We start from the raw sequence: 23,826 nt of genomic DNA, 5'->3' as shown, positions 1-23,826 counted from the left end.
AACACTTCGCAACAATGGGGGGGAGTGAATTACGGACCCCAGCCCCACGCATGGCTCTTGAGTGCCCCACGCTAAGTGAAAGAAACCAGACTGAACAGGTGACAGGCGGGACGACTCCACCTGTAAAGGAAACCGTGGAAACAGCAAACAGGTCAGGGCTGACAGGGCTGGCGTGCGGGGTGCGGTCTGACTGCACAGGGGCGCTGAGAAAGGTGAGGTGACCAACTGCCCCACGCCTAGACTTTGGGGGTGGCTATGCAACTTGATGCACTTGCCAAAACTCATGGAACTGTACACCCTAAACGGTATGTTTTAATGTATGTGCACTACACCATGAAAAAAGAAAAATAAGATTGGGTACATCCAGCTGAGCCAAGTACAGGGCTCAAAAGAAGTTCCTGAATGGCAGCCACTCCCTGGGATCTAACATTTCTGGGAGCCAGTGCCCGGTCACTCACTCACATGGTTCTCCGCATCTGCAGGATGGCCCTGGTGAAGCGCTAGTTTCTACGGGAGATAAAACCAGTCGCACACAGAGGCCTGGCATGAAATTGGTGGTAACAGTTCTCGGTAAGGCAGAGGTCAAAAACAACCATTCTGACGCATCTAGAATACACGGCAGTCTTTACAAGCTAAATAAAGGAAATCTTAAAGGATAAATAAAAAAGCAAACTCAAAAATAAAGAAAAAAGCGTCCCGGTATTAAAACTGAAATCTCCTGTAGGGCATCCTATCCCACCTGGCTGAATGCTAGTCACCTGAATTCTCCAGTGAGTCCCTTTTCATTTCTTCCAAGTTGCAACAGGAATGAAGGAATGTAAATCAAAATGAATATTTAGTTAAGTGTATGTATCTATTTCATACAAACCTTAAACATACAGCGGTACCTCCGCCCTTGTAGGCTTCAGAACTTGTCAAACCTGATACACAGTAGCATTTTGAAGAGAAAAAATGTTTTGGCACTAGCACTGGTTGGGCTTCCTAGATTTTGTATGAGTAGACGCCGCCCCCAAGAGAAAAAGCTTCATCAGTCTCTGCTTGCTCACCACTCGTTGAAAAGAATTAGCGAAGGGGACCAAGGTACCACTGTACTTATTTTCATTCCACGCTACTTAACAAGCTAGAACTTTCACTTCTTGACTGAAAACTTTACAGAAAGAGAAAATAATAAATGAAATGCAACTCAGGAATATTGTAAATAGTTAGATCTCCTAAAATCCAAGTTATCCATTCCACTCCCCACCCCCAACTTAAATTCAGCACACACGTGCTCAATAAAATACTCTCATATTAACTAATGGGATCGTTCTTTCAGACACTGGAGAGATTGGGGTCCCGAATATTGAGTCTCCCTCAGACCAATGGACACACGGCAATGAATGTGGCCAGAGAAAAATCCATGGAACGTTCTAAGCAGCTGACTCTTAAAGGAGAACAAAAAAGAAAACTGGGACTGGGAGGAAAACGTAAAAACTCAGTGGCAAGAAAATTCTACCGTAACTCTTCTAATAGCTGTATTACTTTCAGCCTTTTGAAAATACTGTATCATGAAACGATAGAAAAGAAAAAACTTCCAGCCCTAACTTCTAGCCTGTGATCAAAATGTTCATTGATCAGAGTTCTGTGCACAAACTCACAATGAAAATAAAGTGAGATGTAACATAGTTTCAAGCGAAATAGAAATGTTATCCCAATCAGCCACCTGATTTGTATTCCCAAAGGCTTCCTGCAGAACAACAATTGACAATGCTGGCATTAGGGGAACGAGGGAGTGTGCTGCAAAGGTGACACACGGCCGGGACACTGGTGACAGGTGGGGACTGAAATCTAACTGCAGTTCCAACAAGGAGGAGACACAGTAAGGGTCTGTCGGTTAAAACCCGGGTGATCACAGTTAACACCTGTGATAGATCATTCATGAGGCCATGTACTCAGGATTCGTGCCCTTTTTTCTGTGCATATTTCAATAAAACTTGATTTAAAACAAAAGAGAATCAAGCCCTGGCTGGTGTAGCTCAGTGGACTGAGCACGGGCCTGCGAACCAGAGGATCGCGGTTCGATTCCCAGTCAGGGCACATGCCTGGGTTGCAGGCTGGTTCCCTGCAGGCCAACTCCCAGCACAGGATGCACGAAAGGCAACCATACATTGATGTTTCTCTCCCTCTCCTTCCCCTCTAAAGATAAATTAATTAATTAATTAATTAATTAATTTAAAAAAGAGAGAATCAATCAACAAGTATTCATGGCATGATGCTCTGGGTGTAAAGGGAAGTTCTCAAAGCCATTGTAACCTGATCCGAGGCACCACAGGCAGACACTGAGGACAAGACCGGACTGCACTGCATTAGTTAAGAGCCTAGTTAGCAGACGAGAGGGGTGCACCACACTCCTTCCAGCACCACACGGCAAGCTCACTGGGCTCGGGCCACTCACCCAGTCTCCTTTCTTACGGTCCTACACGCTGCTGCCCCGGTCAGATCATGCTGTTCCAGGCTTTTGACCTCCACCCCCCCACCCCGCCGAGTCACACAGAAGGTTGGGTACGACCCAGGCTTCTTCACCCGAAGGGCTGTGCACACCACACTCTGCCCACGACCTCCGGGCAGCAAAGCACAGCGCGTACCCCACCTGCCCCACAGCCGCTGTAAGCACCTGTCACTCAACATACCAGGACCCCTCCCTACCTTCATGGGGGGAGAGGGGGGCTCCCCTCTCTAACTGAAACAAACTCCTCCTCTCAGTGCCCACTCCCTTCTCACCTCCATCCACTGTCCCACAGCCGCTCACCCGCTTCCACTTCACCTGGTTAACACCCACTCCGCCTTCAGGACTTCAGCCAAGCAGAACGCAGTCAACTCTGAATGACCCCACGGTGGCCAGCTGGAGCTCTCTCCCAGACGCCCGCAGCCCGGGGTTCTCACCACTTCCGAGGCCTCACCCCACCACACTGCACAGCCCCGTCTATTGTCCGAACGGACAAAACCAATCAAACTTTAAAGCAGACATGAAAATAATCAAAAGGGGAAAGTTTCCTCCCCACCCGGCCCCTCGCCTCCCCAGCAGTCACCACCACCACCAGCCCCGAGGGACCCAGTCATGGGCCCCCGCCCGGTCTTTTCTGGAAGGCGGTGTGTGTCACTTCGGGGCCAGAGCTGTTTAGAAATCAATGTGACTTCTTCACCCCCCTTCACCCAGCTGGAGGCAGAGGACCGTGAGTCCTGAGGGGCACCAGCGCCACAGGGGAAAGCTCAGCACATGGGGGCGAGGGAGGCCTGACGCCTGCACCGCCTGCCCTGCCGGGTTACCCAAGAAGGAAACGCTTTTGTGTGGAGCCGCTGACATTTCGGGTCTCTTTGTTACAGGTGTTTGTTTTCCCTTCTGAGACACACAAAGGCAAGCACACACACCAGCTTTTCTCTGCCCCACCCTCCCCACACGGCCTGCCTGGGCCTTTCCTCCGGGACCCCACACGGAGGAGACCTCCCTGCGCCCGGGCACTGCGCGGCTGCTTCTCCAGCTGCAAGGCGTTCCTTCCCTCGCGGAGGGAAGAGCGCGCTTCACATAACTGGTTCCCTGGTGGCGAGCATTTGCAATGCTGCAAATATTCCACTTTTACAACACTGCCACGGTGCCCTCCCCACACATCGCGTCTCCTGTGCCCACGCACGCCCGACTCCTCAGAGAGAAACCTTGCAGCCAAAGGTCACAGAGACATTCTGTGACCTTACCGGACCCGATCTAGTCAGCCCCACCGGATCGGTACCTACTTTTGCCCCCGCCAGGAAATGGACTGGAGGGCCTGTTTGAACGCACGGCCACACCCCAAGTGTGCTACTAAACTTTGGGGGGGGGGGGTTGCCAATCTGAAAGATAAAAAATACAGTATTTTCAGAGTAACTGCAATTTGCATTTCTCTTATTTCTCAGTGAAGTTGACAGGCTTTTCACATGTTCTGGTTCCATTTGCTCTTCATTTTTCATGACCTGTGTGCACTCTGACTCTGGGTCATGGCTCCCTGGTTCCCAAGTGTCGAGGGCCTTTCTGTACTGGGGTTCGCTGCTCAGGCAACCCGCCCCCTCTGCCCAGGAACTTGGCCCCATCTGGGTGGTCCACAAAGTGGACTGTGGACCATTTCTGCGCACTGTGCCCATTTCTGGTTCCGTGTGCTGTTCCTGGCATTAAGGGAAGTACCTCTAGCACTTCCCCAATAAACAAGATGCTGAGCTTTGGAACAGACAGCTGGGACTGTGTTAGGAAAGGATGCGCCTCTTTCTACATCGATGAGGGCCGGTTGTTATTCATGGGCTCCCCCAATGGCCAGCTCTAATCCTTAGCACAATGGCCAGGACTTGATGGGCTCAATAAACACTTGGTAGGTTTCCTAAGGGGAAAATCAGGACGGCTTGAGACAGGGTTGCAGGTGGTTGCGGGAAGAAGGGAAGTAGAGGCTGATGGGCACAGGGAGATGAACACGTGCTTGGAGGCAGCGAGTTTCCGCTGAGAGAAGGAAGGAATGAGGCTTCACCTCTGGACGGGGCAAGTGCCCACAGGAAGAGGTGGCGGGGGTGCTTTGCAACACAGCAGTGCTCTCGAGGGGGCCGGGAGAGCGGGTGCCCTCCAGCAGGCGAGGGCTCCATCTGGAAGAACACCAGTACCTCCAGGTATCTCCCAGCCACACAGTGCTTTGTGTGTGTTGAATGGTCCAAAATGCCAAAAAGCCTGCTGGGGAATAGCTTTTAATACAAATGGGCAATTGTTTCATACAAAATTAAAACTCGGCGTGCAAACGCAGGTCTGAGGCGTTCAGAGCTGGGGCTCTTTCTCCTCAGCATGTCCAACACTGAGCAAAACTGCCTTCGTACCCCTCCCCCTCCCCATGGCCCTGTGCAACAACAGGACACCCATCTGCCACCACACTCGTCCCTGAAGGCCCTTCACATCCTCCGCCCATTCCTTAAGCCGACCTAAAACCGGTAACTTTGGCGTTGACCCCTGTGCACCAACGGCACCCGCCTGCCACCGCCCCCGAGGGCTCCTATTGGGTCAGCGGCTCCCGACCCTTTCCTTCTTGCGGCACACACAAACTAATTACTACAATTCTGTGGCATGCAAAAAATATGTATTATATTTTTGCTGATCTGACCAAAAAGCCAGAAACTGGTATAATTCTGACTCATCCACACTGGATGGCTATTGTGCTGGCTGTTGTCATTTCTTTGACAACCTAAGGAAAAAGAGGCCAGTGCCCCTGACTAAACAGTCAGGGGCTGCATGTTTTAAAACCTCTTGCAGCTCACCGCAAAGTGAAGACGTTATCACAGCGAAAAGCTCAACGAAAAGAACCTGACGGCAGATGTCGGGGGTGTGGCTGCAACTGCCCACCTGCGGGGACGAGCAGGCCACATCCGCTGCCACGGGGCCTCGAGTGACTTGTGGTTGGGGCTGCTTTCCACACTTTAACTTGAAGTTGAATGAGTATGAAAGGAAGGACTGCTTACTAGAGAAATGAAACCACTTCTATGACTATGATGCCCAAATCTACTTTAACTCACAACCAGCTGAAGACTCAGTCTTTCTTCAAAGGCAGTGACGCCCTGGGCCTCGGACCGCCTCCCAGAAGTGGGACGTCGCCACGGATCAGGAACGCTCCTCCCGGCCTCTGCGCCTGGCGTGGGGGGACAAGTCCACAGCGGCCGTCCCAGGGTCTGTCTACTCAGAATTGGAACCGCCACCCCGCCAGCCCCTCTGCTTCTGTGAGGGTCACACTGCACCCACCCGGGCAGGGCACGGGGCCCGTGGTGGAGGGGAGGGAGGGGACATGGGGCGTGGGTCAGCGGGCCACCCTGGAATGCTACCATCACACTGAGAAAACAACCACTTGGTAAACAAATATACTCTTAACACAAAACACGACAAATGAGAGTTTTTATAGCAATGACAGTTGCATGGATTTCACAGGAAAACAAAAAGTCAACAGAAGAAAAAGAGTCAAGTTTTTCAATGTGTGAGACCTGACCCAGACGCTGCAGAGCTACTGACAGGAAACAGCCTCGTCACAGGTCATCTTTAGTCCAGGACGTCTGTGCCCCGGCTGGAGAAGCAGCGCTAACGGGCACCTGGTCACAGGACGCTTCCCACGGCAGGTGCCAGACGAACGCCTCCCACACGTGGCAGGGACAGGAGACGCCGGGCTGCTGACTCAAGCTAATGTGGGAAGAGCACAGGCCCAAAGAGGGCGGGCGGCCGGGGGAGAGAAAACGCGGATGGAAGCGTAAGGTGACGGAGCATCACTAACACTGGTCATCGAAGGCGGGTGCCAGAAGGAAAAGACGAAGACAAGAAAAAAAGGCGGACGCCAGCTCGGGGGATTTGAGTGACAGTGACGAATGGAACTTCATCCTGCAGTGGGGGCGCAGGGCACGCACATGGCGTGATGACACGGTGTTTTTCAGGTGACCTGACCACAGTTAGAGACAGGGCTGGAGAATGAAAACGACACCAGGACAGCCAGTCCTGGAAACCGTGCATCAGGCCGGGGTCCCAGTGACGTGACCCAGAGTCTGGGCTGAGTGTAACCACAGGTACACACGACGGTGGCGGCGGCGGAGATGGACAATGACAGGGCGTGTGTGACAAGGTCAGACAGACATCAACAGGCATTGCAGAAACTAAGGATACCATCACCCCCCCAAATGGTGCCTAAGTTCTTGAGTCTTCTTTTCTCTGACTCCCACATTCATTAGCCAACCTATTAGCTCCTTCATCCAGAACAAAGCCCCGACCCACCCCCTTCTTGGATTTCCATGGCCGATCCCGATGAAGCCACCGGGATGGCAGCGAGAGCCTCCTGATTCGTCCCCTGCTCCCACACTCCCACTTTCGACCTGACAATCCATTCACCACGAAGAGGCGAGGATGCTCTGGAAACATAAGTCAGACGAGGAAAACACCCGCCAGAGCTTCCCACCACACCTACAACAGAACCCCGAGTCCTGCCCACCTCCCCGGCTTTACCTCCGCCCATTTCCCAGCACTCGGTGCGGTCTGCCTTGGCCAGCCGTTTCTGAAACAGGCTGCACTTTTCCTGTCCCCGCTACTTACGATGCTGTTCCTCCCGTGGAGAATGCTGTTCCCTCTCTGCCGAGAACGTTCTTCGTCCTGACCTTCGTGGGGGCGGCTCTCCTTTCTCAAAATCAATCACTTGCTGCAACCACTTCCTCAAAGAAGCATTCCCCACACAGCTAATTTAAGCAATCACCCGGCTACTGTATTTTGCTGTGAAATGTGCCCCCTTGTACAATGCACGCCCACGTTTGGGGGAGCATTATGCACGGGATTATTATACTCATCATTATACCCATGGTATGTAGCCATTATAACTGTGTGTAATGCGAACCCTTATCTTTCCCTCAAAAATCTGGGCAAAGAAAGTGTGCGCTGTACATGGCTAAATACGGCACTTTCTTTGTTGTCACACGCTTGTCATCATCCAGTGACAGTCCCAGCACCTGGGAGTCAGGGAGCCCCACGCCCCAGCCACGGAGAGCGCCCCCAAACTCTGGCCCCGCTGTCCACCAACAAGCTGCGCGGTTGTAGTCAACTCGCTTTGTGCGAATGCTCCTCGGTTTGCTGACCAATAAAACTAAGGGTCTGCGATAGATAAAATCTGGCGTATCATTTCAGCCTAACATTCCATGGTTTCATGAATTCAACTGTGACTGAGATATCTTTTTTGCTTTTCTTTAGTTAAAAAAATTTTTTTTCCGATTACAGCTGACACACGACATTCTATGAGTTCTCCTTCCCCTTTCTGCCCAGCCGCCCACGCTCCTCCCCTCTGGCAACCACCAATTTGCTCTCTGCATCGAAGTCTGTTTCCGTTTTGTTTGTTGGTTTGGTTTGGTTTTCTAGATTCCATGTGTAAGTGAGATCATTGGTGCTCGTCTTTTTCTGTCCAACGTGTTTCACTCAACATAATGTCCTCCAGGTCCTTCGTGTTGTCACAAGTGGCGTGACATCCCTTTTTACAGCTGCATAGTATTCCACCGCATACATGCACCGAATCTTCTTCACCCATTCACCTATCAATGGGCACCTGGGTTGCTTCCATGTCTTGGACATTATAAGTAATGCTACAGTGAACACGGGGGTGCATACATGTGCTCAGTTTGACTTCATTCTTTTTTGCTATTGCTCTTCTACTATTCTGACAGGCAAAGAAAAGGGAAACGAGATAAAGGAAAGAAATGGAAGAATGAACGAAGAAAGGCAGAAAGGAAGAAAAGGGGAAGGTACAGAGAAGATGAGGGTTTCTACAGAACCTCTTCTTCTGGGAAATTAATCACCCTTTGTCCCGGCAACAGTAACTGTTTCAGGAAAAACCAACCACTTCACCTTTGAAAGTTCCTGCATTCAAGTTCAGTTCACCCGAACTCTACGGCTGCCCCAGAAGACACTCATCTGAGAGGCAGGAAAAGCCTCCTCATTAGTGAGGTGAGTCAGCTTGGTGGTGACGGGGGGCCGAGCCCTGGAGCATGACGGGTCCCTGCTCTGCATGGTCAAGTCCTGCGCAGGCCACCACTATTGGCGAGAGGCCGGACAGGCCACTTCACCTCCGAGTGGCGGCCCTCTGACCTGTAAGGTGGGGCTACCAGTGACCTCTGTGTGGGGCTATTTTGGAGACTCAGTGATGCGCATACACAGAGCACTGACCACGTGTGGCTTCGGCAGGTGCCATCCCCGTCCTTCAGACGGCCCCGCACAGACGGCTCAGAGCGCCCCCACCTTGGACGCTGCCGTGGTAGGCGGGAAATGGATCGCCATCCTCGCATCCCTTTACAGAGGGGTAGGTGTATGGCTAGGGTTTCACAGGTGGTCCCAGTTTTACACAGCTAACCTGTTTTCCTGCTAAGAGCCTAGTATTTTCTTTCAAAAATAAAACTACACTTCAGGGTCTGATACAGTAACAAGAGCTGGACTTAACCTCTCACCATGTCAACCAGAACACACTACAAACTATATGAAAAAACAGTTTTCGGGCACGGAAAGGGGAGGGGCCGTGGGAGAAGAGCAACAGACTAGAGGGCCCAGGATGGACCAGCCCTTGGCCTAGAGGCTCCTGCTGAAAGCTGGTGCTGGGAGGGCCACGCAGACCGTGGTGGCCTTGCTGAGGCTCGGGCACCAGCAGCTCAGGGGGGCTGCGCTGCCTGGAAACACCAAAAAAAAAGTAAATGAACTGAAGAGCCGCAGCTAATAAGCCAGTAGTGACAACAATGTAACATCTTAGAAGACACACAATCCCAAAGACGACAGGAAAAGGAAAAGCCACAAGGCAACAAATAGGAGGCTGCGAGGCATAGATCCATCTGTACTGGTAACCATTCAGTTGTAAAGGGTCTGAACAGTCCACTGAAGAGGAAGAAAACAGATGTGCTGGTAAACGCTGATATCGAAAAAGCTGGAGTGAGTCCATCAGTATCAGACGAAGCTGAGGTCAGAAAAACGTCACCAGGTTACAGGACTTCTCGTGGCGGCAAAGGGGTCAATCCGTCAAGATGACGCGACGCAACAACAGTGACGTGTGCGCACCTGGCACAGGAGACCCGGCAGCTCCTCGGTCCGGTGCGCACGCGGGGCAGCGGCGGGGCACGCTCGCAAGGCCTGTGTGAAAGCGCCCGCGGCAGCTCTATGGATAACGCCCCAGATCCGAACAACCCCGATGCCCATGAATGCATGAGTTGTGTTAAGTCGACACACGGAATACTACTCAGCAACAAAGGAAACGGAATCCCCTCACAATGAGCCCCGGGACGAGCATTGTGCTGAGGCCAGTCAGCCAGACACAGATGAGCGCACGCTGTCTGATCCTATTCATATGAGGTTCTAGAAAAGCCAGGCCCAACCTGCCATGACTCACGGCAGACCAGCGGGTGCCTGGGGCTGAGCGAGCCGAACACAAAGGGCGGAGGGCGCCCCTTCCCAGGCGATGGAACCATCTGGGTACGCCGTGCATACGACGTGGTGGGCGCTTTTGTCAAATTGACCTCCGAACCAAAATGGATGCCTATTGCTGTACGCGTTTACACCTCCGTAAAACTGCTCTTCGAAAACAAGAACACGGCGTATAGCATATTAATCAATAAACAAACCCCAAAGTACCAGCTGGATTCTTACATGTGTGGTGTCTCAGCAGGAGGGAGTCAGGCACCCTCCGAAACCCGCACGCTGACAAGAAACGATGGGAGCACAGGGCCCGGATGGGTGTTTCCGGGAGCTATTCTGGGTCCCGTTCTTTCCCATCGATGGTTCTGAACCCACGTGTTGGTTTGAGAGTAGAAGCCACAAGACAAAGCTAATTTCAATCTTGTTAAATAGTCACAAGTTATTTGATAAGCAAATGAAGTCCTCAAGAGCAAACTTTGAAGACCAACTGATTTTTTAAAGAGTTACAGTGAAAATTTCAATTAAAAAAAAGATTTCTTTAGCGAGTGCATCTTACAAGGTAAGGATATCTGCTTCTTTAAGAGGCTGCCCTAGTTCCCCCTTTGTGCTCCGCTGTTTTAAACCGTCTCTCTGAGGGACTGAACAAGTCTCCCTGCTCCACCTTCTCTGGGATCTCTGGTCCAACGCGAACCCTAAGATGCTTCGCCCTTCCCCGGCAAGCAGAAAGCGAGCAGGGCTGGGCCCAGCTCTGAGCTCAGGCGGACCCAAAGCACCAGGCAGACTGCAAACCAGGCAGACAATTCTCTTCAGCAAGTGGCCCACTCTGCACATCAAGTCCCGGATTCCAAGATTCATGGACAAAAATCACCACCCTGTACCCTCAGCTTCTTCTCTGAGCCTTTCCCGTACCATGTGGCCCCAAATGAACCCAAGGACATGTGTCCCCTGCAAGCCCCTGTCCCTCCCACCCCCTTTTGTGCCACAGTACAATTCACTACAAATCCTGTCTTCAAGGCTGGAATTCAGTGACCTCCTACCACCTCCATGGCTACCCTCCCACGGGCCCAGAACCGGCATCCTCGCTCACCCGCATGTGGTGGAAGCTGCTGCTTCTTGGCCCACCCCAGCCCACGCTTCCAGGGCAGCTCTGTGAACGCCTCAGTCAGATGTGCCACCCACAGGCCCAACCTTCCCTGTGTCCCACCTCACTCTGAGTGAAGGCCACATCCTCTCGGTGGCCTAAAAGCCTCTAGACTCCCAGACCTGTGACTTCCACTCAGCCTCTCGGCCACAGCCCCGCCCCTGCCTCCCTCCTGCCCACCACATGGCTGCAGTCTAAGGGCCTCTGCCCTGCTGAGCCCTCCGCCCAGGCCCACATCCCCTGGATGAACACACAGGGGCTCGGCTGCCTCTCCACCCCCAGGTCTTTGTTCGACGGTCCTTTGTATGGGGTGCCTTCTCAAAATGCACAGTTTTGAGAATGAACGCCCTCGCCAGCACCCCCGCCTCTCTCCCCGGCTCTCCAACACCCCACACCGCATCCCGCCGGCCATGTGTCCAGGGCAGGCACCCCACACCTCGCTGTCCTCTGCTTTCCTGGGCTTCCCAGGGGCTGCGTTTCATCGACACCCAGGAGAGACGCTCCACCAGCAAGAAGGCTGTGACTTGCTGTAGGCTCGGGCGACAGTGAGCATTTTTTAGCATATTTTTAATAAAGGCATGTGCCTTGTTTTTAGACAGAGAGCTACTGCACACTTAACAGACGACATGTTGTGTAGACACAGCTTCTCTACGCACTGGGCAACCCCCACACTCCTGTGACTCACTTCATGGCCACGTTCGCTTTACTGCTGCGGTCTGGAGGGGAACCCACAAGATCTCCGAGGTCTGCCGGCACACGCGTGTTGGCCTGTCCCCCTGGTAGAATGTCAGCTCCATGAGGACACAGGCCTCGGCACTGGCCACGGAGACATCCACTCCCCGGTGCTTACTCGGTGCACGGCGAAACCGACGGACTGAATGGCTGCACTCCCAGCAGCAGGTTTCAGATACGGCCCAGCCACCCCCTCAGAGCCTGGGCCCACGCTGCCTGGCTTTGGCTTTGACTTTGACTTTGAGTGGAGGTAGGAATGCTTAAGCGAACCAGGGAGAAGCTCTCCAGCTCTCAGAAAAGATATTCCCAAAAGAGCTAGGACCAGGGGATGTGACGACCATGCCTGGCCACCTGGCCTTCCTGAACACACCTGGGGCTCTTCGGTCCTGAAAGGGCCCGGCCATGCCCCTCACTGTCAGTGAAAGCTCAGACGGATTTCTTCCGGTCGAGGGAATGTTTCCCACACAGGCCCTTGAGCATCTTCATCTGTCAGTATATATTAAGACCTCACACTTGCTGGTATTGCTAGAGCATATCACTGTTTCCCCTAAAATAGGTGGACCCTGGCAGGGAGAGGGCTACAAAGGGAGTCCACGGCCGTGCGGGCTGATCAGCAGGGCTGACCTCTCAGTGAAGCGGAGCTTCCCTACACTTGCCCCAGGATTTAAATGCATGCCCCAGAGACATCACCGGTGGCCGCCCCCCCCAGGAATCTGAGAAGCTCCTGGGCAGCGTGAACGCACCTCACCCCATTCGCTGCTGGCACGCCAGGCGCCTGCAGCCTGCTGCGTCCTCGTCTCCACACGTGCACCTCTGGTTGCTGGGACAGCTCCAGCCAGGAGCTCCAACCCGCCGGGCTGTGAACGTCGTGCCCAGCAAAGCACAGAAGCGGACCTGCTCCAGAGTGGCCTTTGTGCATCACACCCAATTCTGGACTTCAGTGTCATAATACACGAGGGGAGACCCAGAACCTAGAATTTATTTATAAAAAACTGTGTATTTATTCTCACGTGTTTAAGCTTCCGTCACCTCCGAAGTGCTCTCCCTCGGTGCAGTGTGCCCATCGAGACGTTTCCCACTGCTCAAAGCAGGTTTTGAACTCATGGATCTCGATGCCTTTTAGTGCTTCTGCCTCTTCCACACGGCTAAACGTTTCCCCTTTGAGGGCTTTTTTCATCAGAAAAACAAAAAAGTTGCTCGGGTCATGCCATTTTTGGTCAAAAACTTCTGAGCACAGTGCGGTGTGGGCAGGTGTGCTCGTATATCACCCACCATGAAATGATGAAATGGGCCAACACATTGAAAGGGTCTTCAAAAACATTCACTGAAGACGAAGGCAGCCTCTCCCAACAACACCAGCTGGTGCACTGATACAGATGGGTGCTGGAGCCCGCACCCCGCACCTAGCGGGAGAAGCTGTACTACAGGGGCCCTATCCCGCAGAAGAGAAACCGGGATTTTTGGGTCCCCTTTTCTTTAAATGTAAATTGTATAGGGTGCGTGTGGGCGTGTGTGTGTGTGTGTGTGTGTGTGTGTTTTAAAGGAACTCCGTATGCATGCTAATTTAATTTCCACACTACCTTCTCCTTGAGCTGTGTGAACGCAGTCCCCTGCCTTACCTGGCAAGGGGAACACTCAGCGCTTAGTACACAGGTAGCCATCACCGTCTTAAACTAAGAGCAATTCCTATCAAGCAGGGACTCCGAAAGGCTCAGGAAACGAAACAGCAACAATTAGAAAGACCGCAGAGCTGCGCGAGCCCGCAGATCAGGAGGCTGGTGTAGTGGGCGCGCACCTGCGTCCCGACAGCCCTTAAGATTAGCTGAGGCGAAAAGACTGTTACTCCAGTAAAACGAAGCTTTTTCTGGATCTTTCTCAGCTGATCTTAGAACTTACATGAAGGGTCTAAAGAGGAAAACCAGCTCTACTAAACAGGTTTAAAAAAAAAGATAACTATATTTTCTCATAGAACCGGTTTGGGTCTTGCATCCTCTTTGAGACAAAGCTGCCTCGCATCTCTCAGATGCATCTCTCAGACGCCCAGGTGTTCAGAGCAGCAGAGGCAGCACCTGGTGGGAGGGGGGGCGGGCGGGGAGGGGTGTCCTCCAGAGAGGGCTGGCTCCACGGCTCCACCAGGAGGAAGCCATACCAGGCTTCTCCAGGCCAACACAGATAAGAAAATCCACTGAACCCTGACTGGTATGGCTCAGCGGGCTGAGTGCCGGCCTGCAAACCAAAAGGCCGCTGGTTCTATTCCCAGCCAGAGCTCATGCCTGGGCTGCAGGCCAGGTCCCCAGTTGGAGGCGTGTGAGAGCCAGCCAATCGATGAATCTTGATGTTTTTCTCACGCACTGATGTTTCTCTCCTTCTCTTTTTCCCTCTCTTTAAAAAATAAATAAAAAAGCACTGGCTGGTGTAGCTCAGTGGATTGAGCGCAGGCCTGCAAACTTGCGAACCAAAGCATTGCCGGTCTGATTCCCAGTCAGGGCACAGGCCTGGGTTGCAGGCCGTATATGTCCCCAGTGTGGGGTGTGCTGGAGGCAACCATGCATGCCGTTTCACTCCCTCTCTTTCTCCCTCCCTTCCCCATCTCTAAAAATAAATAGAATCCTGTTTACAAAATTAACAAGAAGAAAACCAACTGAGAAGAGTGCTTGCCAGTAGGCGTGCGAGCACTAACAACCCTTCCTCTCTTCTCCAGTGTCTCTTGTCTGGGCAGCCTCTCCATCAGGTGCCCAAGTTGAAACTGTGGAGAGTCTGGGCCCTTAACTGCTCTGGGTGGAAAATCCAATTAACTGTGCTTAGTCGAGTGTTCATCTCTGCTGTCGGAAAGTTTAAATGGATCTCTAACTTGTTTCCTTACTCCACAAAGACTCCGGTAATTGATACAGAACTGAATGCCCCACCCCCACCCCTGAGGTGTTTCTTCTCCTTGCTGGGGGGCTGCGCTCAGCCAGAGAGTGTTCTTCAGGGAAGGCAGGATGGGAACCCGGCTCTGGGGCTGGGAATCAGGGGAGCCTTCACCAGGGGGAAGGCCCTGCAGGGGACAGAAACTAACAGGGCCCGAGGAAGGTGGGAAACAGAGACTGAAGGGCTGAGGCTGGCTCCAGGGGGGGATTCCTCCCTCTGGAACCAAATGCAAAAGTACTCACTTCACTCTAATTTAATCCCAGCCTTGGAGTTGGAAGTTGCAGTTATAAATATCTGCAGGTTTTAAAAAACAGTAATTTGATAAATTATAAAATAGATTAGAACTGACAAAAAAGTAACCTTAACATGTTTTATTCTGAGTCTTTTGTGTATTTTAGTATTTCTTTGGTCTTATATAATTACCAGTGTTTATTAATAGGTACCTATAACATTTGTGTCCACCTTTATTTCTTTATTTCTGTAGGGACAGCTCAGAAATGTTTTTTACAAGAGCCTCTAATGCAATTCCTATTTTTCCAATGTATTCCTTTATAATGAAACACATTTTTTGTCATCAAAGCCCCTGGCAAGTTTATTTCTTATGTCTGAACCCAAAACGCCAAAAATAATTTATGTATCCTTTCTACATAAATGTTCTCTGAAATGATGCAAATATGTTTGAGACCAGCGTTAAAAAATACTTAAGAAATCAGCCCTGGCTGGCGTAGCTCTGTGGATTGAGCATGGGCCTGCAAACCAAAGGATCGCGGTTTGATTCCCAGTCAGGGCACACGCCTGGGTTGCAGGCCAGTTCCCAGCAGGAGACTCATGAGAGGCAACCATACATTGATATTTCTCTCCCTCTCTCCTTCCCTTCTCCTCTAAAGATAAATAAATAAAATCTTTAAAAAAGGATTTAAGAAAAATACTTAAGAAATCTAAGTACTTAAGAAATCTAAGTGTAAGTAAAAATTGAAAAGGAAAGGCACCAGACTAGAAAGAAAGAAGTCGCACTGTTTCTATTTGGAGAGGGGACCTTACAAACGGAAAACCCTAAGGAATTCGCGCGCACGCGCGCGCACACACTAGAACTGGTGAACTAGTTCAGCAAGGCAACAGGGTACAAGGTCAGTATATAGAAGCCCATTCTGTCTCCGTGCACTAGCGGTGACCCACCAAAAATGACATTAAGTAAACAATCTCATCCACAGTGGCGTCACAAATACTTGGGAGTGAGTTTAACAAGAAGGCTAATGGCCACAAAGCACGGCCGAGACAAAAGAAAGGCGACTTAAATAAATGTAGAGGCATTTCCTTTTTGTGCACTGAGACTTAATATTGTCAAAATGGCAATTCTCTCCAAACTGATCTACAGAAGCAACATGATTCCTATCAAAATCCCCCAACTCTGTTTTTACAGGAATTGAAAAACTGATGCTAAAACTCATGTAGAAATGCAAAGGACCCAGAACAGCAGAAAAGGCAATCTGGATTTTAAGAAAGAACAAAGGGGGAGGATTTTTATTTCCAAATTTCAACACTTACTGTAAAGACTGCAGATTAACGGAACACGGCGGAGAGCCCAGAAATAAGTCCTCACATTTTGGGTCAATTAATTCTCCACAAAGGGGCAGAGACGGCCCTGGGGGGGAAGGAGACATTTTCCCATAAGTGGCTTCAGACACCCGGAGGTCCCCACACAAAAAGGGGTTGATTTGGACCGTTACTTCACACCGTTCACAAAAATTAACTCAAAAATCAGCCCAAGACCTAAAAGTAAAGCTAAAAATGATACAACCTCTAAAAGAAAATCTCTGCGGATTTCAGGTAGGCAAAAGCTCTTCTATCTGACACCAAAGTATGAGTCATAAAGGATATACATATAAACTCCACTTCACCAAAACTAAAACTTCCTGCACTTGAAAAGTCACCGTAAAGAAAATAAATAAATAACCCACTAACCAGGAGAAAATACTTGTAAATCATACATGTGATGAATAACATAAATAAAGACAACCAATTTCTTCAAAGGGCAAGAGTCGATTAGACATTTCACCTAAGAAGACGTGAGAATGGCGAGTCCGCACAGACACGTCCGGCACCATAACCGCCAGGGACACGCCCATCAAGGCCACGAGGGGGTGGGCAGGACTCCGTCCCCACAGAGCGCCCAGAGCCAGAGGACAGACAGCAGCAAGTGCCGCCGTCACCTGGCCAACCTGGGGCTCTCCCAGGGTGACGGTGAGAAAGCAAAACAGTACAGCCCATCTGGAGAACTAGTCGTTTGTTAAGAAGTCAACCATGAATTTACCGCACATCCCCGCGGGTCCCACTCCTAGTGACACGCTCCAGAACTGAAAACGTGTGTACACGCTTGCACAGGAAGGTGCACAGCAACATCGCTCGTATCGGACACCAAGCGAGGATCACTCAAGAGCCCATCGACTAGGAAATGAATGGATTAAACTGTGGGGTCTGTCCGCATCGTGGAGTGTTACTCAGGAGCAGGAGAACGAAGCACTGGCTACACCCGCGGCCTGAACCTCCGAAACCTTACGCCGAGTTACAGCAGCAGCGGCAAAAGCCTGCAGTCCACATACGGTGAGCCCCCATTTCCAGGGAAGGTTCAGAAAAGGCACATCACTGAGAAGACTGGAAGCAGATCATGGCCCCGGGAGCTGGGACGGAAATGGGGAGCGAGGACGGAAGGGCACGGGGGTCTCTTTAAGGCACAGAGGTGGTTTACAATTGGAACAATTGCAAAGTTACAATTTACTAAAACTCATCAAAGGGTAACTCATCGAATTATAACTTCCAATGAGTGACATTTATGGCATGCAATACCATACCTCAATAAAGCTTTGTTTTTAAAAGTGAAGATTACAGAAGTTTTGTTTCCACCATAATCATGTTTTAGACACAAATATTATTACTTCATGCCAGTTCAGAAAGATTAGTTTTGAACCTCTGGGCCGGGCTCTGCAGTCAGTGTTATGAAGCGAAGTGTCTTCCATGACAACACGTGACGTAGTATTACATGAACCGCGATGTTCCTCACACGGGAGATTAACACTTGCAGAGCTCATGAGTTAAGTATCTATTTTGCAGTCTCCTCGTAATCAGGAACGTCCTCCTCTAACAGGGAGGGTACTCGGACTGAGAAGCTGAACAGATTGTCGACAGACGGATGGAATTTATCAGATGCCATGCGCCTCGCCTGCACATGGTGAAACTGCCACTTCCATATATACTACAGGAGAAAACTGTAACAAAATTATCTTGGCCATTACCGACAAATCGATTTCATTGTCTATTCAATAACCAGCATCCCTTTAAAACTATGCAAGAACACTGTTTCATTATCCAAATGTGTAAATTTTCCTGATAGCAAATTAGGAATCAACTTAATTAATAAACATTAAGGCATATAATTTCTGTGTAAGAACAAAGAGGATAAAAGCAGCCCCTTTATTCTGAAAATTGGCAATTAAAAACAAAGGATTAAGCATCTATCCTAGTGTGAGTTTTCCACTGCCACGCGTTAAATTACCGCACTCAGTGACTTCTAAACAACACAATTCTTTGTCTCCATGTCCAGCTGGGCTCCTTCAGGGTCTCTGCTTAGGGTCTCCCGAGGCCAACAGCAAGGTGTTGGCAAGCTGGGTTCTTATCGAGAGCCTCAGGGAAGAGTCTGCTCCCACTCACTCGAGTCCTTGGCAGAGCTCAGTTCCTATGACTGTAAGGCTGACGCCCCTTCTCCCGGCTGCCTGGCAGCGAGGGATCACTCCCAGCTCCCGGAAGTCACTCCGCATCGGTCCTCAAGGGCTCCCCTCCGTCTGCAAAGCCCGAGACCGGGCACTATGACCTCTTGTGCTTTCAGCCTCTCTGGCCGCCCCTTCTGCCACCAGCCTGTGGAAACTCTCTGGCAGAGTGAGGAGATTAAGCCCACCCAGGCCACACCCTTTGTTACAGCTGCAAAATCACTTGGGAGCAGTAATGCCAGGAGGTGACGGCCACTGGGGTCACCCTAGAGCTCTTCCGACCACACCTGCCTTCCCCACATGAACTAATCTTAAAGGCAACTGAACAGTTTTACTCTATGAGTCCAAGAAACAAATGTGGAAGGAAGTGTGCTTGGAAAACTCACCACCTTGCAACTCCCTAATAACTGTGTTAGACGCAAATCGCCAGTGAAAAGGGAATAAATGGCAGACGACAGCTTCATGAGGAACCTGAGGGCTGAGCACACCTGAGCTCACCTAAAGACGGGGCCAGAGTGACACCTACGTGTAGTGTCTACAGGAAACAAAGGACCTGCGGGTGTGAGTGGAACGACACCACGAAGAAGCAAACAGGAAAATGCAGAGCACGGAAGGACCTACCACACAAGTGGCCCAGTCTCTTCGGCGAGTCGCTTCTCTGTGTGGGGGAGGGGGTGCCTGCTGCTGATTAAAAGAGGCATCATTAATGATGACATGAGAATCATATTTGGGTCCTGATTCAAACTAACCAGGAAAAAGGCATTTTCATAAAAAAATAAAATATAAACTCAGCACTGGCGTCTACTGAGAATCTCCACAAATCTTCATTGGTTGGGACAGAGGAAGGCACAGAGGTTGTGTAAGAAAACATGCACATTTTTCAGAGCCGCGTAGGGGCCCGAGATGCTATGAGGAGCTCACTAATCGCTCTCAAGTATTTCAGCAACCACAAAAGGCGGGGATGCGCAAAGCAAGTGCAGCAGAACACGGAACCCGGGTGATGACCCAGGTTTGGGGGGTTGTTACCCTGGTCCTCTTTTGTGTATTCTTCACAATAAACGATCTCATCTGCAAGCTTTCATTCACTGAGCGGCTGCCAAGAACAAATCATCGCGTGGAGGGCTTTGCAAACATTTCCTGCTGCATCCTCACCACAGCCTCATGAAGCAGCTACTATCGTGGCTCGACTTTTCCAGATAAGAAAACTGATGAAATGACAACCAGTTTGGGGTGTAGCCGGCAGGTCAGCCCATCCCCCGGTCTCTCAGCACAGCCTCAGAGGCCAAGAAAACGAAAGGTCCCTACGTTTTTCACTTCACAAAACATTTTTACAAGCTGGCTAGAGCTCCCGTTGGAAGGCGTCTGTGGAGTTCTGCGCTAACCACGGTCAGGGGGCGTATCGGAGGGGTGGGAAGTGAGAAAAGGAGTTGATGGGTGGGGGGATGGAGGGTGAGAGGGAAAGGAGGGAGCCACAGAAAAGCCATAGGGGCAACGCAGAAACCAACAAGGTGGCCACGCGTGGACATGGTTGCGGACAGGGCGGGCAGAACAGCGGGCAGAGTGGAAGGCAGGAGGCAGGTGCTGAAACAGGGACCCAGGCCTAGAGAGTGAGAGCCCTTCTCTCCCATCCAGGTCCTTCTTCCCCTCCTCGCCAACCCCTAACGCCAGCCAGAGCAGGAGCATGCCACCGAGCAACAGAGGGCCCAGACAGACGAGCGCTGGACACATTAAATATGCAGCTATGCCAAAACGGAATTAGAGGTTTCTGTCGGGCCATGTACCTTGCCCCCCTCCCCTCCCCTCCCCTCCCCCAATCGGTCACTGTTCTTCTCTCTGAGCTTCCAAGTGTTCACTTAGCTCTTCCTGGCCAGCTCCAAGCTCACAAACTGGAAGGAAGGGGAGAAAGAATTACTTACTTAGACGATGTTCTAATTTTTTAACAGCCGAGTTGAGATAAAATTCACAGACCATCAGTGTCCTGTGAAGGGGGTCTTGGGAAGAAACTAAAGTTCAAGGCCACATTAATGCCATTAGCGCTCAGAACAAAGGTTCCCATAGTTTGTCAGGTGAAGCTTTAACCAAAACAACAGACAGGTCATGCCTGGGGGTGCGGGGTCGCATGTGTGTTGGGGTGATGGCAGACGGGAAAGGGGTTACAGAGGGAGAGGGAGGAGCAGCCAACAGAAGGGAGAAAGAACCCTCAACATGTTTCAGGGAGTGGCGTGACAGCAGCAGGGAGACAGGTCACATCTGCCAGGACGTCCTCGTCACAGGGACCCGCCCGCACGAAGGCAGACTGAAAAATCCCTTCCGCTCACGGCAGCGTCCCTCACGAGAGCCGAGGACTGGCAACAATGCCAACGCCCAGCAGAGCGTGAACGGACAGACAGAACGTGGCGTGTCCACACGCTGGAATACCATCGAGCATAAAAGGCAATGCAGCCCTAACCGCTGCTCCACACGACATGGGGGAACCTTCCAAACAGGATGCTGAGTGCCCGGTGCCAACAGCCACACACAAGAGGATTCCAGTCACTCAGAACGTCCCACACAGGACAACGCCCAGGGGCAGAAACTGCTCAGCGGGCTCCAGGGGCTGGGGGCGGGGAGACCGGGGAGACACTGCCAGAGGGCACGGCGTTTCTTTGGAGGGTGCCCCAAAACGGGAGTGTGGTTGGCGGTCACCCCACAGCTCTGCAAGCACGCTGGAAAAATCACTGACCTGCGTGCACTGGGCCATGTTCACACTAGGTAAACAATATCTGAGTGTCATCTTTAATTTAAAATGTTATTAAAAGTAAATGTTTATAAATACAAATAAACTTTAAGAATGTAAATGTTTCCATTCTTTTACTCTAAAACTTTTTCATTTTAATGAACAATTCATTTCTTTTCTCCCTTTTCTCTCAAAGATACAGTGCTTCTCTCTGGTTGCCATGAGTTTCTTTCTTTCTTTCTTTCTTTCTTTCTTTAGGTACAAGGTCAGAGGCGGAGGAGAGCGTTTCCCTACCGATGACAATAAACCAAACACCATGAAAACAATGAGAAGCAGCAATAGAAAAACGAGATGAAAACCACACCCTTCGAACCAAGCCCTGAAGGTGAGGATAGCACAACTCTGCTCGGGGAAGGGCCGTGAGCTCCCCACACACTGTCCTCGGAGCACAGAAAGGCTGCACTTCACCCAGATCACACAACTCACCTTCCCACCCCGTGTCTCACACATGGGCTATCACAGAAGCGAGGTCTACTGAAGGTCACTGTGAGAGACTGGCTAACTTCAGCAGAGTAGGTACAAATTGGTTTACAAAAATCCGACAACCTTCTGCCCTGGTTTCTGGGCAAAAAAAAGAGCATCATAACTCTTTCTGAAAATGAACCCATTCAGTTCTCACCAGGTGGCCTTCTATAGCACATTTTATGTTCATTCTTTCCTTCCTAATAGCCTTCAAAAATTATCAGAGTAGGGAATTGTGAATCAGGACAAGTCACTTCACGGACCCAAGTCCGCACCTCCTCACCTGTGTGTGGAGAGGCAACCCTGAATTATCTCTAAGAAGAGTCAGTGTCGCCCTGGCTGGTGTGGCTCAGTGGACTGAGTGCCGGCCTGCGAACCAAAGGGTCGCCAGTTTGATTCCCAGTCAGGGCACAGGCCTGGGTTGCAGGCCAGGTCCCCAGTAGGGAGTGCTTGAGAAGCAACCACACACTGATGTTTCTCTCCCTCTCTTTCTCCCTCCCCTCCCCTCTGTCTGAAAATAAATAAATAAAGTCTAAAAAAAAAAAGTTTGTGTCCAAAGGGTCAGTCTGTGTTTATGAGTCATGGGAACAGAACTGAATACAGAATTAAGAGTTCCAGGAAACTGTACTAAGACCTTAATTTCTTGAAATTAATTTCTGCTAGTAGTAATTTAAAAACGGAGACTCAGTTCCTCAGCAAAACTTACCTGAATAACTGAGAGAGGCAAAGAAGGTGTAAAGAATGGAAAGGAGCATCCTATTCTCTCATCTTCTGCTCTGCGGATTTCAGGGAAAGATCCAACATGATCTGCCCATCGCATCACCATGGGCAGATGAACAATGCAGCCAGCTGGTAGGCCAAATGATGAGTCCACCCTGACTGAAAATAAAACCTCACTTTGGAAATTTCTGGACAGCACGAACTGACTTTGGGAAACGGAGGGAAAATGTATGTAGGCTACAGCTCCTTCCTAAACTGGCTGACGGTGCGTCACCTCTAAATAATCTGCCGGCCTTTCAGAAGGCAGGTGCAAACGGAGCTCGTTTCCTCACCCGCCCTGAAACTCCACATGGAAGCAACTGTTCAGTCCTAGTTTCTCCGCGCACTAACGGTGGGGGCCACAGTGCACTCCCGCACAACCACATGTCTGCACGCGCCAGGACCAGCATCAGCCACAGCTGGGCACCGCCAGAGAGAGATGGGTCCTTGACCTCTGTGTGAACAACAGGGGGCGTCCTGGTGCCCTGCTGGGCACAGACTCTGAGTGGGGCCACAGGATAAATGTAGCTGATGTGGAACCGACAAGAATGAATGGCATACAAAACCCATAACCCAAGAAAACTGCCAAGATCAAGTAATCCAGCTCCACGCTTTGGAAGGAGACAGCCAACTGCAAGAGTGCAGTAATGTCTACAAAGGCACAGGCCCGCTCCCTGTGATCCCAGAAAGTACCAGAGCCCTGAGAGAGGCTGAGGGTCCCAGAGGCGCTTCCGAACAGAGAGGGCTTATTTCTGGTCACCAGGTCTCCAGTTTTGGCAACCTCCCGAACCTCTTTAACTCAAGCTAGTCAGTTTCCCACTAGTTTATGCACAAAATACATGACTAAGAATATAAATAATCCTTAAGTACCTGATTGACCACATGAAATTTCCTCCGTTCCCAGCTGGAAGTAGAAAGCGTAATAGCATCCGGGGCTGCGGGTATACATTAGCACAGGGTCCCTCGATACCACTCCTGAAGCTACAGCGTGCTAAATGAACAAGCAGGACTTACCGATTTTCTGATTGAAAATCTTGTCAAAGGTTATTTCATTTCTCTCCGCGAGATACTTCTGCATCACGCTCCGGATACTAGAAGAGAAGAGCAACACAAATGGTTTTAACCATTACAGCCTGTGCCATGCGCGGCCACCACCAGATGGGAAATGCCTGATGTCCACCGCATCTCGAGGACACTGGCTTGATGAGAGACCCTCTTACAGACGCCCTTGACTGCTTGATGGCGGGCTCGCCATTGAGCTGGGCACACTGCAGCACCAGCTGTGACCCTCTCCTGTGTCTCAGGGCCAACCTTAAAATAACTTACGGATGTGGGGACTGTG

At 50.8% G+C, this 23,826-nt stretch overlaps 1 protein-coding gene across 3 annotated transcripts in view; it reads right to left on the bottom strand.

Annotated features, from left to right (window-relative positions):
* Positions 1 to 23,826, bottom strand: part of GRK3 (G protein-coupled receptor kinase 3) — a 115,148-nt gene that overhangs the window by 68,418 nt on the left and 22,904 nt on the right. For 2 of the 3 annotated variants that reach the window (XM_037052376.1, XM_037052375.1), the window contains one exon: positions 23,499 to 23,575. In XM_037052376.1, coding sequence (XP_036908271.1) covers positions 23,499 to 23,575 — 77 coding nt within the window. Of the gene's footprint in view, positions 1 to 23,498; positions 23,578 to 23,826 lie in introns of those variants that run through there. The other variant, XM_037052377.1, reaches the window with a different exon arrangement.

Source organism: Sturnira hondurensis, unplaced genomic scaffold (genome assembly GCF_014824575.4).
Source record: "Sturnira hondurensis isolate 20B ecotype Veracruz unplaced genomic scaffold, ASM1482457v3 Scaffold0007406, whole genome shotgun sequence".
In the NCBI taxonomy this organism is placed as follows: domain Eukaryota; kingdom Metazoa; phylum Chordata; class Mammalia; order Chiroptera; family Phyllostomidae; genus Sturnira; species Sturnira hondurensis.
Note: the sequence above shows the minus strand (reverse complement) of the source record. Positions and strands in the feature narration are given on the sequence as shown.